We start from the raw sequence: 15,996 nt of genomic DNA on the forward strand, positions 1-15,996 counted from the left end.
TCACCTTCACTTTCTTATTCCTTCATGATGTTCCCTAATGAACTGGGACCCAAACCTGTCTTTCTGCTGGGGCTCCTGCATCCACATTTTATAACTGGATGGGAAAGGGAGGTGGAGGAGACTGCAAGAATGCTGATTGCTGCGGGGAATAAAAATAAGGGGCATTTTCCAGCTCCAAAGATCAGAACACAAACTGCTCTCTCTCCCAAGAGTTAAAGCAGCAAAACGTAAAAACATCTCAACACAAGAAAATGTGGCCATGGCGTCAAGGTACTGCATCCCAGAAGCAAAGATTGCCCTTTACCTTGTGGATCTATCACTGTACCATCTGGTACACGGGGTCACCAACTTTCAGGCTTCCAATTTTTTCCACCGAATAATAGATCCCAAAAAGTGGGCATGACTGGTAAATGGGCTTCTCGGAAGGATCACACAGGCGGTAGCTGAAAGAAGCAAAAATTCACCCTTAGGCACCCAGAGGAAATAACCTAAGTGCTCTCAGTGGAATTCAAGCGTTCATTCTCAGGTTCTCTATAAATAAGCAGCAAGCCTTTTCTAAAATGTGGACAGAGAAGTCTTGGCAATTAGTCAAACTGCAAATAATCTTGGTTTTTCTAGAAGTATCCTGAGAGTCTGAACAGTTTTTCTATGGCTTTGTTTTGAGCCCAAAAGAAGACACTTGTACGTGTTACTTAAAATAAAAACTTTGTTTGCATGTGTACGTCCAGCTTCACAACTCATGGAAATAAATGCCCGTACAATCTCAAAATGGACCTGCCCTGAACTCCAGGCTTCCTCAACAATTCTCATATTCTTGACATTGATTCTATCAAATAAATGTGAGTTGAAACAAAAATAAAATGACTTGAGGTTTTAATTTGGAAATACACATGTAAAGGTTATTAAAAATTGATGTGAGAGGGCTTCCCTGGTGGCGCAGTGGTTGAGAGTCCGCCTGCCGATGCAGGGAACACGGGTTTGTGCCCCGGTCCGGGAAGATCCCACATGCCGCGGAGCGGCTGGGCCCGTGAGCCATGGCCACTGGGCCTGCGCGTCCGGAGCCTGTGCTCCACAACGGGAGAGGCCAGAATAACAGTGAGAGGCCTGCGTACCACAAAAAAAAAAAAAAAAAATTGATGTGAGAGACACGAAAACTTCAAAATGTAGGATTATACAATTAAAATTTTGTCCAAAGCACTCGAAGATCCATCTAGAAAATAAAGAGAAAGCCGCAAGTACTCACGTACATTAAACAACAGACACAAAACAAGCAGAGAGCAGAAATGTGCCCAGACAGAGCACCTACAGCCACAAGTGATTCAAAGGATGGGGATAATACAGAAATACACTGGACACGTGGATGTCCTACCTTTTCAGGGTTTCCAGCGGCTCCTCCCTGCTCATCACTCCAGTATCTGGGTCCACTGTGGTCATAATGCACCTGTCACACAATAACAAAAGGTTAGGGGACAGTTAAGAACCGATGAGCATGCCACGCCCCAGAGAGTCCTTACCTGGGACAAGCCAAAACCTTTTTCATTTCTACGTCGCCAATGAAGAGCTCACCCCAGGTGTCCTAGGAGAAAAGAAAAAGGTATTTTTTGAATTAAGTCTTCATCAGTCTTTATAGCAGTTTATTCTTTGGCTGGTCCTATGAAGCTAGCAGAAGAAAGCAGTGCAAGAGGATGCCACGAAGTATTCCCCCAAAAGGACTCAAATGGAGGCAGTGTGTTGGTGAGCCCAGGATCCAGCTCTTGACTTGGTCTCAGAAGCCTGCCCCTTTCAGCCCAGCAAAAATAGATCTTCTCTAGGGGGTAGTTTGCCATGAGGACCGTAAACAACTCCAGGTCAAGTTAATGATAGATAATGAGAAGCGGAAAGCTTGCAAGACTGCCCACTCTTTCGTTTTGCTAAGCTACAATGGAAGTCAAGTTACAATCTGATGGTTCTTTGATGAGTGGGACATGACCCAAGAAAAGTCAGTTCTGAGACTCATCCATCCATCACCTCCACCTCCGCAGAGCGGCAGCCTGCCCCCGGCTCTGGCCAGTAACAGCCGCCGGCCCTGCTTTGCTTTCCCACCCTTGAACCGTGGTAGGTCCTGCCAACGTCTGCCTCAGGGCTTCCATCAAACCTCAGGACTTTGAGGGAGGTACTATTTTAGTCCCAGTTTTACAGAAAGATAAGGAGGCAAAGAGAGATTAAAACAATTTTTCAGCATTGGAGCAGCTAGGTTTGAAAAACTTTCTGATTCTGAAGCAGGACTTTTAATCACCCAGCTTCTAACTATACCCATCTATATATCTATCCACACACACACATACATACATATATACACACATGTATGGAGGTTATACAGGTTACATTACATACACACATTCATATACACACACATATACACATATATTTATGAGGAGAGTATGTTACAGCTCTCTCTTGCTAACAGGAAAGCCATCTATCTGCAAATCTTGAATTTCACAGGACAGTCGTTTGTCCAGGCCGCCGGAGGAGAGGCGGGAGGCATCGGGGCTTCACTGGGGCTTCACTCCAGGCTCCATAAACCAACAGTACTTATAACTAGATGCAAAAAGAAAAAATGACTTTGAAAAAATTGTTTCCTGATCTCAACCCAAATGAGGTTTTCGGAGACCATGGGTCTAACGGATTTGGTGAGAAATCAGCTTCCAAGTGAGGCAATGAGGCATCTATTCCTCTCACCCACTGGGCTCACTTCCCCAGGGACAGGCAAGGAGAGCAGTCTGTCCCTGCAGCAAGCAGAGCAGAGCAGAGGGTGGGGCCTCTCATGTAACATTTCCCCCTCCCCACTGATGACCAGGCTCCAATCATGCTAGGGTCCTCTTTCAGGGATACACCCACCCCACAGGGCCTATAGGGGTGATTCAGCAAAGGCACAAAAGGAAGTCCAGTACCTAACTGGGTCTTCCCAACTCAGAAATCTCCTGCGGGATATGACTGAAGTTAGGAGGTCTCTGTGAATGCCCTGGGTTCCCAACCATCATTTATGAAACTGTTTCTGTGCGGAAATAAACTCCGCGTTCCAAACAACCCGTTGAGGGGGGAACTGTGTAACCCTTGTAAAAGGCAAACCCACATAACGTAAAATGGAATCTCTATAGCCTAGCCAGGACTTTTTACAAGCAATGTTCAAACGCAAAACTGCAAGACAGCCATAGTGCCTAGCTAACCTCCTGGAGGAAGGTGGAATATGACCAAGTAATAACAGCTCCTGCCTCGGGAAGTGATGGGCCTTGTGGTACCCTGGCCTGGAAGCGGCTAAAAAGGCTAGACGTACTTCGCCACACGAGGGCGCTGCGGCTACAGGAACGTGAGCCCATCAGGCAGCCCGGACCGAACCACGCCCCCACTCAGCTTTCCAAGTAGCCCCCCACGCCCGCCAACGTTCAATTTCTTTTTACAAGTGCTGAGCAGTCTCATATTTCAAAACAACGTTATCTGTGGAAAGTCGGCCTCGTGACTGTGATATAAAGCAGGAAGTCTGAAAAGTTCAGTTAGGTTTCCTAGTTTGACAAAACATTTAATCTGCTCTTAACGCTATTACACAACTGAAGTACCCAGGTTAGAATAACAAATTACCCGTTTTCATATGAATTGTATGAATCCCCCCAAATGCCAGTTCTAATTACCTCCTAAAATATTAATCAGTTTATATGATAACATCACCGATCCTGATCTGATCGTCAGCATTTTGGTGTAAAGCCTTATTTGCAGTAAAAAAAAAAAAAAAAAAAAAAATGCACTAAGCAAATTAAGTTAAATGAAATTATTAATTATGTTATTAGAGAAAATAATAATGCATTTTAAACTGTAGAAAAAATAAAGAATATAGGAAATTAAATTTTCCATTACATTCTATTAGACACCCGAGGTGCCTTCCCTAAGCACAGAAACAGCTCCAAGAGCTTACAGCTCCCCTGCTGGTAAGAAGCCTCTCTGCAGTCTGGCAAAATCCAGGTCATTTAGAAAGAACACAGAAAAAACCATGGAGTTTTTAAGATGGAAGAAGAAAGGAAAGCAAGAAAGAAAGCAGGGAGAAAGGGGAAGGTACTATACGTAAAGAGCTCAGCTCTGTGGAAGAATCCTGAGAATTTACTATTAATTTTCAGGCATTTTGTAAACACTAAATTAAGACTACATGGTTTCCTATCACAAGAAGCATCCAGAGAAAGACATAAAAGAAGGGTTTGGAGTCATTGCTGAGGAACACACAGAACAGCACAGGGGAGGATGTCTGTTTATTGGAGACCTTCATTGGAGTGCATATGGGCATGTGCCCAGCAAAACGCTAAAGGTACGCCAGGAGATGAATCTCTCTCTCTCTCTCCATATGGCTATACACACACAGCTATATACATATATTTAGAGAAAGGGAATAGCTATATAGAGAGAATATTTATCCATCATTCTCTATATATGTTATGGTGTTCTATGATTATATACATATATACTTGTGGCTATACATACACATGTATACATGGATATATACATATATTTGTACAGAGGAAATAGATATATATCTATATATTCCATCTTTTTCTATGGATATATAGATAGATAGATAGATAGATAGAGAGAGAGAGAGAGAGAGAGAGAGAGAGAGAGAGACAGAGGAGAGTGCCAGGTGAGAATGTAGGCCCAGGTAAGCTCTTGAATAACCAACTAACCATAGACAGACAAGACATTTGAAAGTAAGAAGGAAAGACAGAGGGCAAAAGCCTGAGTGGGTCTGCTGTTCCGTGGTCTACAAAGGAATTCTCCTGAAGAGCACAGATCAGATCAGCAGTTCTAATCAGACCAACAGCTACAGAGCCTTTGGGCATCTATACCTCAGGCCCTGCTCGCCTACTACTCGGGGAAGCCCGAGCCCTTCCCCTCCCAAACCTCAGATACATGATCGGTGCTTTCCTTCCACTGCTCCTGATTCTTTAATGGCTACTCATCAGTTCATTATACTGTGTCATACATACAATTGTTAGAAGTTTTAAGTTATGTTGGGATAATTCGAAGGAATGAATAAGTAAATAAACAAAATTTTTGTCTAGAAATCTTTAAATAATTTTCTGGCTTGGTATCAATGTCTGGACAAGATTACCATAGGCTCAGAAAGTCATCTGCTAGAGGCTGGCTATATGCATGCAGACTTACTGTTTGGGCATTAGAAAGAAGGGTGTGAATCTACATTTATTAACACTGAATAATGTTCAAGATGTTGCTGAGTGAAAAAAGCACACCTAGATATATATACTACATGTAGGATGACTCCATCTATGTAAAACAAATCTGTATAAATACCTGTGTGTATATATTTATAGCAATATATTTGGAAGGCTCCTCAAGTTTAAATAGTATTATTTGCTTTTTATAATAAATTTTTCTTTTCTTTTTTTCGTTGTACTTTTTATACGAAGCATTATAATCCCAACGACACATTTAAAAACATCATTTTAGTCTAGAAAGTTTCTCAGATTCTTTCTGACAACAAATACATGGTGTCTTATCCAACACCAATTCTGCAATTCTTTGACACCAACTGCTGTCCAACAATTTAACTCAATTCTGATACTAACTGCTCTGAGTTAGCACAGACCCCATGGGTTCAGGGCTCAGTCCCACAAGACTGCCCCACTTAAGACGTCCCAAGTCTCCCATGCTTCTGACCAACGAGTTATAAATCAAGGGTTCCCATGACCCCCTCTGAGGTTCCATATTTTGCTAGAAGAGCTCACAGAATTCAGGAAAGTGCTTTACTATTACCAGTTTATTATAAAGAATACAATTCAGGAACAGTCAAATGGAAGAGATGCACAGGGCAAGGTATGGGGGAAGAGCACAGGCAGAGCTTCTGTGCCATCCCCAAATGCACCACCCTCCCAGCACCCTGATGTGTCACCAATCAGTGAGCTCTCCAAACCCCATCGTTTAGGTGTTTTATGGTGGTTTCATTACTTAGGCATGATTGATTAAATCATTAAACTCAACCTCCAGCCCCTCTCCCCTCCCTGGAACTCTGGGGTGGGGCTGAAAGTTCCACACTGCAATCATGTCTTGGTCTTTCTGGTGACCAAGCTCCCTCCTGAAGCTATCGACCTGCCTCACCCATCCTGACACTCACCTCATTACCATAAACTTAGGTGTGATTGAAAGGGGCTTGTTATTAACAAAAACGTTCCTGTCACCCTTGTCAGTCAGGAAATTCCAAGGATTTTAGGAGCTGTGCCAGGAACAGGGGACGAAGACTGAATAGATATTTCCCATTACACCGTACAGTTAAGCTATCTCAGACCAAAATCTGTTTCTCTATTTTTAAGGTACACAAGCAAAATAATATTCTTTAATGTCCTGTTCGAATCTCCCTATAAAGAAACCCCATGGCATTCTTCCTACAACAAGATCCCTATACACACACACACATACCTTGCACTGCGGGCTCCTTTCTCCGGGCTCCAGAGAAACATAACATGGTTATGTTCCCAGTACCACAACCCTTCTCCTACTGAGCCCTACATCCTGTTTCATCCTGAGACCCTTGCAGGCAGACACAGTGAGGTCACTTTGGTAATCTTAGCATCCATCTCAGAGATTAGCACCCAGGAAGCCCTCAATAAATGTTTGTTGCCAACAGGAATGTTCCAGAATCTTGGTTATGATATGAACTTGCAGGAAATGTTTCCTTAGCCGAAGTAAAACTCTACCTCATGGTCAAACTTCCTTCACAGACTGACTAACACTGGATGCCATACACTGAGAATTACCAACTTATATGAGACGTGACTTTTCACTTACCAGATAAGTAAAGATTATAGGCATCAATGCTGGCAGGAGTACAAGAAAAAGGGCATACTTCCACTGAGCTTGTGGGAATATAGATTGGTGCAGGGTTTCTGCAAAGCAATTTGGCAATGTATACGGAGCGCCTTTAAAGCGCTGATTCAGCATTTCTGAAGAGTAAATTTAGAAATGTAGACAAAGACTGTTTTACAGAGCTGTTCATTATTCATGTAAGGGGAAATGGAAAATAGCCTAAATGACCGGAATGGCTATATAAGTTATTTATACAGGAATGGCTAAATAAGTTATTGCATAGTTCTGTGACGAACTAATATGGAACTATGAAAACTATGCTGATGAGGAATTTGTAAAGATAGAGATGTGTTTGTCATATACCATTAAGTGAAAATGGTGGAATTCAAAATTATCTATACAATATCATACAAACAATATTGGAAACACAATAAAATGTTACTGCTGGCTACTTTTTGACAGTAGCATGGTGAGGGATTTTTATTCCTTTAAATTTTTCTGTAATTTTCTAACTGTATACAGAGGATGTGGTACTTTAAAAAATTACTTTTATAATCAGAAAAAAATTAACTGTATCTTAAAAAGATTCTTGAATTAAATCATTAAGAAGCTTTCTACTTCTCTGCAGCCCTGGTTCCAGATGCCCTCAAGGCTTTCTCCTGACACTGTGTTTGAGCAACCCTGTGCAAAGAAGTAAATCACTTCATCCTCACATCCTACAGAATTACGGGAGATACATTTCTGTTAACCTAAATGCAGAATAAATGTACCGGGAGGAATTTGCCCTTTGGAGGCACTTGGACTTGGAAAATCCAGGCAGAAGGGAAGGACGTCCCAAAGCTGGATAAAGCCAGCAAAGCTAGCTTCTGTTCCCTGGAGGGGTCACCTACTTTTCGTAACACCAGTAACAGGCTACAAAAAAGGAAAGAAGAGACCTTGGGATGTGGCTCTTTCTCTCTCTCTGATGTGTATTCACGGAGGGATAGTTTGCGGGGCTGATGTGGCTGCTCGTGTCCCATCCATACACCAGGCTCCTCTCAGGGAGGTTAGAGTTCTGAGGATTCCATGCTTCATGGACAGTAAGAGATCCTAGTCTCCCCTTGGGGTTCATCTTCTGACTGAGGTGCTGGGGGTCCCATACCCACCAATAGCAGAGTCTGGGAGAGGCAGCCACCAGCCCCAATTCCCAAAGGCAGGAGCCTGGGCTGCTCTTCAGCATCTGGGTCCAGGTGTGTGAATCACAGCCTTCCGGAGGACACAGAGGAAAAGGGTTGGGTATATGTTGGCGGGGGGGGGCTCCATCCAATGACTCCTACCCGCCTCTACAATACCTTCTCTGCTTCAACATCTGTATTCGATGGGCTCATCTCTAGGGGTGTTTTGTAAAGCAAATGGCCACTCCTTACTCGTGATGTTCAGATGTGTACGTCTGTGCGATCATACCTGCTCAAAGGGAGTACCCATGTACTATTGTCCTCGAAGGCTTTTACTTCCTCCTTGATCTGAAAAATAACATACTTAGAGGTGGGTAAGATACGATGAACAAAATTCAATGGTCAAATCCCTGCCCTTTGTTGAATTCAGTTCAACAAGATCTTACATACTCAAGGGCTTGTGCATTCAGGACCAAGGATAAACGAGAAAAAGCACAGTGAGGCAAGTCTTGATAAATAGACCTCATGCAATTGTTAGGAAGATTAAAATGTGTTTGTTAACTTACTTTTTTTTAAAAGTTGGAATATAGTATGTGCAACATTAGTGTTTGTTTTAAGAAAAGCCAACTAACATATATCCAGAAAAACTCTAATTAGAAAAGTTACATGTACCCCAGTGTTCAGAGCAGTGCTATTCACAGTAGCCAAGACATGGAAACAACCTAAGTGTCCATTGACAGAGGAATGGATAAAGAAGATGTGATACATATATGCAATGGAATATTACTCAGCCATGAAAACAAATGAAATAATGCCATCTGCAACAAAATGAATGGACCTAGAGATTATCATACTTAAGTGAAGTAAGTCACACAGAGAAAGACAAATATCATACGATATCACTTAAATGTGGAATCTAAAATATGATACAAATGGACTTATTTACAAAAGAGAAATAAACTCACAGACATAGAAAACAAACTTACGATTACCAAAGGGGAAAGGGAGGGAAGGATAAATGAGGAATTTGGTATTAACAGATACACACCACTATGTATAAAATAGATAAACAACAAGGTCCTACTGTAGAGCACAGGGGACTATATTCAATAACATAATAAACTATAATGGAAAGGAACATGAAAAAGAATATATACATATATATGTGTATAACTGAATCACTTTGCTGTACACCAGAAACTAACACAACATTGTAAATCAATTATACTTCTTATACTTCAAGCCAACATGGGCTTCCCTGGTGGCGCAGTGGTTGAGAGTCCACCTGCCCATGCAGGGCACATGGGTTCGTGCTCCGGTCCAGAAAGATCCCACATGCCGCAGAGGAAAGGAACGAAAAAGAATATATACATATATATGTGTATAACTGAATCACTTTGCTGTACACCAGAAACTAACACAACATTGTAAATCAATTATACTTCAATAAAAAAAAGCCAACATGGGCTTCCCTGGTGGCGCAGTGGTTGAGAGTCCACCTGCCCATGCAGGGCACATGGGTTCGTGCTCCGGTCCAGAAAGATCCCACATGCCGCAGAGCGGCTGGGCTCGAGCCATGGCCGCTGAGCCTGAGCGTCAGGAGCCTATGCTCCGCAACGGGAGAGGCCACAGCAGTGAGAGGCCGGCGTACCGCAAAAAAAAAAAAAGCCAACAAAAGAGGTCATGTCTGAGAGGGGGTCTGAGAGACCTTTGTGGTAAAGTGTCTTTTTGACCGCCCCCCCACACACACACATTAACAGAGAGAAGAAAAAGGCAACAGGAATTGTACAGCTCTAGGGCTGCAAAGAACCTTTAAAATCCTTTAGTAAAACTTGCCCACTTTAAGATCAGAAAATGATGCTCAAGGAGGTTAAGATCAAGCTCACAGAGACAGAAGGACCATGCGGCCCTCCTGGTCTCCAGCCAGGAGTCAGACATATCTGATTATCACCTTGCTCCCAAGGAAAACCCCAGGCCAGAGAGTCTCTGCCCTGGCTCAAGCCAGAGTCACCAGGGGGCTTTAAAAAGCTCCTCTGCCCAGACTGCAACTGGGACTCGGGATGGGGATTGTTCCAGTGTGGAAAACACAGCCCAAGCTGATCTCTACCCATTCCCTCCTACTCTAAGTCCACCTGTCTTCCTGCCGCGGGCTTTCAGGGGTGTTTTATTTACTGCGTGGATGCAGTGATGGAAAGGGCTCTGTGAGGCTGTACAGAAAGAAGCCCAAAGAAGCGTCCTCCAATTTGTCCTTGATACGAGAGGGGCCGAAGTTCTCTAGGGTTTGGCTTCACATGCTTCTGTTCTCTCTTTCTCAGCCCCTAAACGTCTCTGTGGCAAATATTTCGAGTTACTGAGATGGAAACAAAAAAAGCAAATGTATAAGGAGATCTCCTTAAATAAAGGCACTAACTCCATTGGCAAATTCTTCAGGAATGTGACTGTATTACTGCTCCCTCCACCCAGGACTCCTGTCTCCCATGTGCTCATCATGTTAGCTTTTCGAAATCAGGACTAATTTACCTGAGGTCCTTGCTTGAGGCTCCTATCAAAGTGGGGATGTCAGAAAAGCTCCCCAGATGAAAACGGGACCCCTTACATGAAAGACATGCCATAAAGGGATGAGGGGAGCCCCTGCAGTCCACCACGTGCGTACAACACCAAGAGTAAACCCTAAGGTCAGCTATGGACTTTGGGTGATTATGATGTCAGTATAGGCCCATCCTTGGTAAAAAAAAAAAAAAAAAAAATGTATCTCTCTAGTGAGTGATGTTGATAATGGGGGAGGCTACACGTGTGAGGGCAGGGTGTATATGGGTAATGGTCAACTAGAGATAAGAAGCATTGGTCAATTTTATTACTTTCAAACTTGATTGTTCTACGTTCCCAGAATTCAAACACACTACACTGGATCAAAGGAAGCCGCTTTTTAAAATCTGCTTAATCTGAGTTACACGGTAAAAGTACAAAGTGCTTTGGGTCACAAAGAGTAAATGTTGCACAATGCATCCTCCTATCACTCTGATTCTGCAATAGATAATGGCCTGAATTTTTGTACCATGCTTAGTTTTGCTATATTTTTTATTATTAGTTGGTCTATGAAATATTTATCTGTATTATCATTTTACATTAATATTTAACAAAGTCCCACTGATTGGAAGGGTTATAGTTGTGTGATGGTGCCACGTAGACAGGTTAGCTCATCAGGCCCTTAACTCTTTGTCTGCTTAAGTTAAGGGAGAATAAATCAGCAGCATTAGCATGATTTTATAGTAAAGATTTTTTAATGTGCATTTCCAGAGGACTCTTCTATTCAAATAAAAGTATTCTACTTTATGTACTATTTCTGTAAGCCCATCCATCACAATGCGGGACCAAAACAACGAACGGACTTGGGGGTACGAGGTCACTTAATATTAAAAAAAAAAAAAAAAAGATTCCACCCTCTCAAATTGCCTAAGAGAATATGGTTAGATTTACATCAGCCTTAGGTTCAATTTAGCAAGTTAGAGGTGAGCAAAACTTCTTAGTTGACAAGTTACAGAAAAGCAAAAATTCTTTAGCCGGGAATGGGATTATCTTTTCTTCTTATTCCTCTGGTTCAAGATCTTAAACTAAAATTATTATCTTCAGTGGAGACAAATCAAGAAAAATTGTATTCCCTAAAAGAAAGTTTCTCAGAAAAGAATGGGCCAGTTACAGGAGTCCTGTGCAAGAATTTTTGCTTCCTGGACTAATTTCTAATCAGTCTTTAGTAACTTGCATTATTAACACCGAGTCTAATTTCATTCGGTGTTTAACAAGTGTCTAATGACTCCATACTTCTGTGCCCTCTGTTCATCAGCATGGGAAAGGAGAACAGAGGAGAAATAGCTGGGTTTACTGGGGATTCCGCTAATGAGGCTTGAGCCTCAAGCTCCAGACCCTTTCGAGACCCTGCACTTCGTTTTGGGTTTGATATTTTCTTTTCTTAAAGAGCACCATCAAATTTTATCCACTTCAGGTCACACCAAATCTAGATTATTCCTAGGGAGAAATCAAGTCTCTTCCCTCAAGGAGCTGATGGTCTGAGAATGTTCTTTATCTCCCACCCCCTCCGTAACCCTTGCCCCCTCACCTCTCCTAAATCAATGCTTCCTCAGGCACTGTTTGCACAAGATTCACCTGGGATGGTGCTGCCGACACAGTCACAGGCATATCACGATTCTGATGCAGGTTTCAGGTAAGTCCTGCTAATCTCCCTCTGGGGATGAAGCATGGCACTGATATTTCTGCCTCAGTTTCCCTAACTTTCCATGCACTTTCTAGAGAGTGGCCAGGGTCATAGCGTGCAAATCATAATACCATGCAATTCGGCAATATTTCTTGGATGAAGGCAAACAATAATTAGTTCCTCATTCAAAATCATTATCACAGTATAAAATCCAAACTCCTCGGCATGCTGGCCTTCAGGCAGCTCCAGGTCCACCCTCCTTCTGCCGCTTCTCCTTTACCCCCAGTGTTCCTATGATTCTGAAATGCTCCCAGGCACGCTTAATGTAATGGCCTGTCATGCTTTTAGGCCTCCTAACTGGTGGCCTCCTTTTACCCACCATAACCCTCACTCCCCCTCGTCAGCACACACAGCTATGCAGCATGGCTTCCGGGTAGCTTGATTTGACCCCTCTCTGACCCCACACCCCCCTTCTCCAGGCAGATTTAGGCATCCCTACTTCTAAGCATCCTTGGCACCTGATAAGCATGTGCATTAAAGTACTCCTCACGCTGAGCTGTCATTGTCTCCTGGCCATTCTTCTCCTGCTGGGAAATTCTGAAGGGCAGGATCTGTATCTTTTTATCTCTGTATCCAGGGCTCTTATTATGGACCACAGCGCCTGGCCCATGATAGATGGTCAATTTAAAAACATTTTTTAAAAATGTAGAGAGGAATTAAAGAAATTAGATAACAAACAACAGGATAATATCAACAAGTAGACAACTTCTGTATACTTTGCTATTTTTTTCATTATCAAGTAATTTGAGGTATCTCCATGTGCACGGATTTATACCAGCCTCCATGCAAAGGTTTACCCTAAAAGGCAACCCTTACCAGCAAACAGGGGCACATTTCACTCACACAAAAAAAGTGTGGTCACCCAAGGGAGCAAAGAATTGATAAGGTATTCAAGAGCCTCTCCCCTCAGAGTTAACTACTTGGAATCTCTAGACTGGAGCCATGACCTCTGCTCCTCAGAAGCTGGAGTTGCAAGTCTTGGGTTCTCATCCAAAGCCACCACTTCCACGCCTAACAAGTTGTGTAACACCTGCAAGCTTCTGTTTCCTTATTAAAAAGGAGAAAATAGTACAGACTTCACAGACTGTAGGCTTTGATCCTAAGGATCGAATTAAGTAATTTGCATGAAGCCATTCATTGTTTCTGTGCCTGACACCCAGTAAACACCCAGCAAATGGTATTTGTTGTTGTTATTTCCAGTGCTTACAAAGTTGAGCCGACTCCCAATGTTTAATATGATTCCTGGTCCTTCTCATTACAGAGCAACACCCGGCTATATGTATTTCTTGTACAGATTGCAGGTTACAACTGGGTTCTGATGTGGCTGTCCTTTTACGGCTACAAGGGGCTGAGTCTTTGGAAGGTGGAAATTTCTAGTTTCAACTACATAGGGGAGTATATGGGTCCTCCGGGAGAGAACTCAGGCCAAGCATGGAATGTTCCCAGGTCCTGGTTCACAGGCAGATCTCCTATATCCTCCTGGGGCTCCACTTTGGGGTCTGTGGCTTCCGGAAGTCTCAAATCTTTGAGCACCCCTGGATGCTACAGGAAAGGGAGAGATGGCTGTTCTCTTAATCTTTTTTTTTTTTTTTTTTTTCCCATTAGTTATCTCTGAGCTATGATTAGACATTCTAGCCTTGTCCCAGACTTGCTACAATTTGGAGTTGCCATTGCTTACTTTGGGGCCTGAGCACTGAAGAGAGTGAGCAGCAGCCCCCTGAGGCCAGCGAGGTGATGGCAGCAGTAATAAGTGAACAACTCCACACAAGGCGAAGGTGATCCTTGGAGGGGGAGAGCCTCCCCAGCTGCCAACCTCAGAGGGTCTGACTTGGCACTGCCTAAGGAGCACATCTGGGCATCAGGCATAAAAGCAGCAAGCCGCTTACCTCCTCAAAAGCATTGCTGCCTGCCACCACGATATTTGGCCTGAAATTGTCCATTTTCACTTTCTTCTCCAGCCTGGTATTCAGATCTGCCAGGGAGGCTTCTGAGAGGATCATGATGGGGCTGCAGTCCGGGTAGGCCACCTGTGCCAAGGACACAGCATGATCATGCCTCGCTGCCCATGGAATGGCTCAGACCAACTGCACAACTAAGCAAAATCCAGAAGCAAAACCACCTGAGTGCAAAAGGGGAGAGTGGTGCTCAGGAAGGATAGGTGACACTGAGGGCTTGGAAACGGCCAAGTCAGGGTTCCTGTCCACCCTGGACGCAGGTGGGGCTCCCAATCTACACCCTGAAGGCAGCAGCCAGGCTCAGGTCCAGTGTTACCCTCCAGCCACATCTCTTCTTCCCTCAGGCGCCCAGCAGTGAGCCCCTTGCCACATCATCACCACCGGACATCGGCTCCTGCCAATCAGCTATACTCTAGCCATGATTTCCTTCAGCAGCACCATTCACTCACATGCATTTATTAAGCACCAACTGTATATTAGGCACTGTCCTAGGTGGGGAAATAGCAGTGAACACAGCAGATAAAAACCCCTGTATTCAAGGAATTTTTCGTTCAGGGATCATGAGGAGAGACTCCCCGAGGTGCATTTTGAACCTCATCTCACGGCAGAATGAAAGGCTTTGGATTGGGGGCTGTAGCTGACACAGGAGGAGGTGACTTCTCAGCCCCGGAAACAACCACACCCCACTGGCTGTGAAGGGAGGACTTGGAGAAAGTCTGCTTCTGTACTTTTAGGAAACCTGAATTTAGTCCCAATCAAGCTTCACTTTTGCCTCCCAGCCCATCCTCTCCTGAGTCCCCATCTCCCCGGGAGTCACCCCTGGCTTCTCCCTCCACAGTTCCTCCCATACTCCATCCTCCACGCATCCTGGAGAGCCCACCAGGCTCTCATCCACTTCCCTCTCCATCCCTGATACCTGCCCAGGGAGCACCCTCAGTAGCACCCCCCAGGACCATCCCTACACTTTCCTAACTGAGGCCCCAAGAGAGGCTCTTTGTGGCCCAGAAGGAAGCCAGAAGTGAAGGGCAGCTCTCTGCAAGCTCACCTGGTAATTCTGGACGACAGAAGGGAAAATTTTGCTTGATGGTCTTCCCTTCATGTTCTTTTCAAACTGAACCAGCCTGAAAGCTTCTGTTTTCAAGAAGTTGGTGAACCACTGAGCAGCCTCATCACCACAGTCCCTGCCCTGGATATCAAGACCAAACACCCTGGAAGGGTCACAGAGAGCAGTGAGGTTACTTTCTTCATCAACACACCGAGTGATGGGGTCAAGAGGGAAGTGCTGCTGGAACCTCACTCTCCCAGAAGACCAGTAAGTGGTCTGTGGGCCAAAGCTGGGCAGAAACAGAGGGGGAGGGAGCAGGGAAGAGCTTGTCAAACCCTAATAGGCTTGTAACTCACACAGACCTCATTGAAATGCAGATTCTGGTTCAGGAGGTTGGGCTGGAGCCTGAGGTTCTGCATTCCTAACAAGCTACAGGCTGCTGGTCCACGGACCACACTTTGAGTACCAAGGATTTAGGATACTTTCAGAAGAGAAGAACGGTGGTGTGGTAAGGGCACCCTGAGCTTGGAGTCTGGCAAGACCCGGTTAAAATTGGAACTCTGGGGCTTCCCCGGTGGCACAGTAGTTGAGAGTCCACCCGCCGATGCAGGGGACGCGGGTTCGTGCCCCGGTCCGGGAGGATCCCACATGCCGCGGAGCGGCTGGGCCCGTGAGCCACGGCCGCTGAGCCTGCGCGTCTGGAGCCTGTGCTCCGCAACGGGAGAGGCCACA

General features: G+C 44.3%; 1 protein-coding gene across 1 annotated transcript in view; it reads right to left on the reverse strand.

Annotated features, from left to right (window-relative positions):
* Positions 1-316: 316 nt before the first annotated feature.
* Positions 317-15,996, reverse strand: part of MTARC2 (mitochondrial amidoxime reducing component 2) — a 27,645-nt gene continuing 11,965 nt past the window's right edge. The window contains exons 3-7 of the mRNA XM_007464318.1: positions 15,265-15,427; positions 14,151-14,291; positions 1,515-1,576; positions 1,370-1,441; positions 317-443 (exon numbers count right to left, since the gene is read on the reverse strand). Of these exons, the coding sequence (XP_007464380.1) occupies positions 317-443; positions 1,370-1,441; positions 1,515-1,576; positions 14,151-14,291; positions 15,265-15,427 (565 nt within the window). The remainder of the gene's footprint in view (positions 444-1,369; positions 1,442-1,514; positions 1,577-14,150; positions 14,292-15,264; positions 15,428-15,996) is intronic.

Source organism: Lipotes vexillifer, unplaced genomic scaffold, assembly GCF_000442215.2.
Source record: "Lipotes vexillifer unplaced genomic scaffold, Lipotes_vexillifer_v1.1 scaffold33, whole genome shotgun sequence".
Classification (NCBI taxonomy): domain Eukaryota; kingdom Metazoa; phylum Chordata; class Mammalia; order Artiodactyla; family Lipotidae; genus Lipotes; species Lipotes vexillifer.